Source organism: Eimeria mitis, genomic scaffold, assembly GCF_000499745.2.
Source record: "Eimeria mitis Houghton genomic scaffold, Emh_scaff237, whole genome shotgun sequence".
In the NCBI taxonomy this organism is placed as follows: Eukaryota; Apicomplexa; class Conoidasida; order Eucoccidiorida; family Eimeriidae; genus Eimeria; species Eimeria mitis.
This window is the reverse complement of record NW_013570705.1, coordinates 5,063-5,505: the sequence shown is the minus strand read 5'-3', so window position 1 is coordinate 5,505 and position 443 is coordinate 5,063. Positions and strand designations below refer to the sequence as shown.

General features: G+C 61.9%; 1 protein-coding gene across 1 annotated transcript in view; it reads left to right on the top strand.

Annotated features, from left to right (window-relative positions):
- The window catches only part of EMH_0004730 (uncharacterized protein), a gene marked incomplete at both ends in the record, with an annotated part of 7,620 nt that overhangs the window by 6,433 nt on the left and 744 nt on the right, over positions 1 to 443 (top strand). The window contains one exon of the mRNA XM_013496906.1: positions 3 to 443. Coding sequence (XP_013352360.1) covers positions 3 to 443 — 441 coding nt within the window. The remainder of the gene's footprint in view (positions 1 to 2) is intronic.

Genomic DNA, 443 nt, shown 5'->3' with positions numbered 1-443 from the left:
AGCGTTCGTTTACGGGGGCGCCGGAGCAGCAGCAGCAGCAGCAGCAGCAGCGCGGGGCCTCTCTGCCTCCCTGCAGTTTCTCCCGCGTAGAATCTCTCTTAGAAAGAGGAGAACTGCCTACAGATGTCCACCCTATGCAGGACCGCCCACTGGTACCAGTCGATGCAGCAGCAGTAGCAGCAGCAGCAGCAGCAGCAGCAGGAGCAGCAGGAGCAGGAGCAGCTCCTGGCCCTGGAACCCCAGCATCAGGCACAGGCAGCAGCAGCAGCAGCAGGAAAGACCTCTCAGGAGATGCAAATCTGGTGTCACTGCAGCGGCTGCTCACCAGCGAAATGACGGAAAAGCAGCTGCATGCGCTGGCAGCACAAGTACACTCGGTGCGCTCCAGTGCCCCTGCACGTGCTGCTGCTGCTGCTGCTCTTTCGCAGCTCATGGCGACAGGC